Genomic DNA, 2023 nt, shown 5'->3' with positions numbered 1-2023 from the left:
TGCTACAAATCCGTTTACTACTCTGTCGTCTTATGTTGCTGAATTTTCATGAGAAATCTATTGGCAAATATATAATTTGGTAGTGCCAAAAGCTAGATAGCACACTCTATATGTCTTTAGTAGTCATGCACCCATGAATCAGGCTCACGTAAGAGTAGGTAACTTTGTCTATGTCAGCCTCGAGCTAGAAAACAATTGTTTGCCTTGTATAACTTGGCTTTTCTCAACTGCTCTGTTTGACTGATTTCGCGGGCACCAGTTCAGACTATGACCAGGTATATGATAGTATGATAGAAACACAGGATATTTAGATATATAATTAAACTTGTGGAATTCATTTGTTTCTCTTGCCGGATATTTCTTGTTTATAAATCTTTTCCTTCATCAATAATGGCGACGGGTGGTGAATTTTCCTGGAATTAGCCCTGCATGCATTGTTGAGACTCGGGTTAAATGGAGAAACAATCATAGTTACTACTCAGTCGTACATCACATAGAGTTCCTTTATCTATCTGTATACGCTGCATTGCTTCATTTGAAGGGAAAACGTTTATGCAAAATAGTTTAATCAGCAGCCAGAGACCATTTCAATCTGTTGTGCAGTTCCACCTGACTATGTCTATTGCTCCCGAGTTCGCACACGGCTCACTGCGCCTATATAAACACATACAACCCCTGCAAGCTCAAAGCATCACTCAGGCAACAAACACAAACAGGAACACAAGAGAAAAGAAGAGCCAAAGAAACTAAACTCAAATGGCATCCTCCTCTTCTATCCTTCTCTTTGCTGCTCTTATTGCACTGGTCTCATGGCAGGCCACTGCCTCTGATCCTAGCCCACTCCAGGACTTTTGCGTCGCCGACCTGCATTCACCAGGTACTATGTACTTCATGGTTTCCTGTCATGTTATCACCAGATACGTATGTTGCAATCAGATTCTGAAATATTCAAGTTAAAACGACTTTGTAAGATCTAACCTTACATGTTACATCTCCTCTATGCACCCAGTGCGTGTCAATGGGTTTGTTTGCAAGAACCCGATGGAAGTTAACGCAGACGACTTCTTCAAGGCAGCCAACCTCGACAAGCCTAGGGTGACCAACAAGGTTGGATCAACGTCATGCAGATTGCTGGACTCAACACCCTCGGCATCTCAATTGCGCGCATCGACTATGCTCCCTTAGGTCAGAACCCACCACATATGCACCCTCGCGCCACTGAGATCCTCATGGTGCTCGAGGGGACACTATATGTTGGCTTTGTCACATCCAACCAGCCCGCCCCCAACAGAAACAAGTTCCTTTCCAAGATGCTCAACAAAGGTGATGTGTTTGTCTTCCCCGTGGGGCTCATCCACTTCCAATTCAACCCCAACCCCCACCAGCCCGCTGTTGCAATTGCCGCGCTTAGCAGCCAGAACCCAGGGGCTATCACAATTGCCAATGCAGTGTTTGGGTCGGACCCACCAATATCAGATGATGTTCTTGCCAAGGCATTTCAGGTGGAAAAGAATACAATAGACTATCTCCAGGCTCAATTTTGGGAGAACAACCACAACTAAGTCAGACGTTTGTTGATTACACGGAAGATTAGTGCATAAATCAAGGATTTGGTTGAATTTCTCGAGCATCCTTATATCTATAAAATAAATGGAGAATATGTCATGCCGCTGTGTGTCTGTAAGCCATGAATGTATTTCAATGTTATGAATAATCAACAATATCTTTTTTCATCACTCTGATATGATGTCGTATGCTATTTTGGTTATTATGCGTCGTATTTCCCATAACGAATGAAAATTCAGGGTTCTTTTCCCCTTCTCCGATACAATAGACGATTATCTAGTAATTTAATGTAAGTTTGCTGGTTCGGTTGAACACCTCGGGAAATTCTACATATATAGTGCTTGTGTGCAATACATGTGCGGCACTATAATGTCTGCCATTGGTTATATGACGAAAAAGTGGTTCCCCGCTTTATATTATAAAGCAACCATCACCGTATTACAACCGAGTAGACCGA

The 2023-nt window shown here is 42.6% G+C and overlaps 1 protein-coding gene across 1 annotated transcript; it reads left to right on the top strand.

Moving 5' to 3' along the window:
• Window positions 1–1115: 1115 nt before the first annotated feature.
• On the top strand, window positions 1116–1736 carry LOC123100704 (germin-like protein 8-5; the record flags this gene model as incomplete). The annotated part of the gene is given in 1 exon segment (XM_044522590.1): window positions 1116–1736. A coding segment is annotated over 1 exon segment (447 nt), but the record flags the coding sequence as incomplete, so codon positions are not given.
• Between the last annotated feature and the right edge of the window lie 287 nt (window positions 1737–2023).

Source organism: Triticum aestivum, chromosome 4D, assembly GCF_018294505.1.
Source record: "Triticum aestivum cultivar Chinese Spring chromosome 4D, IWGSC CS RefSeq v2.1, whole genome shotgun sequence".
Lineage (NCBI taxonomy): Eukaryota > Viridiplantae > Streptophyta > Magnoliopsida > Poales > Poaceae > Triticum > Triticum aestivum.
Note: the sequence above shows the minus strand (reverse complement) of the source record. Positions and strands in the feature narration are given on the sequence as shown.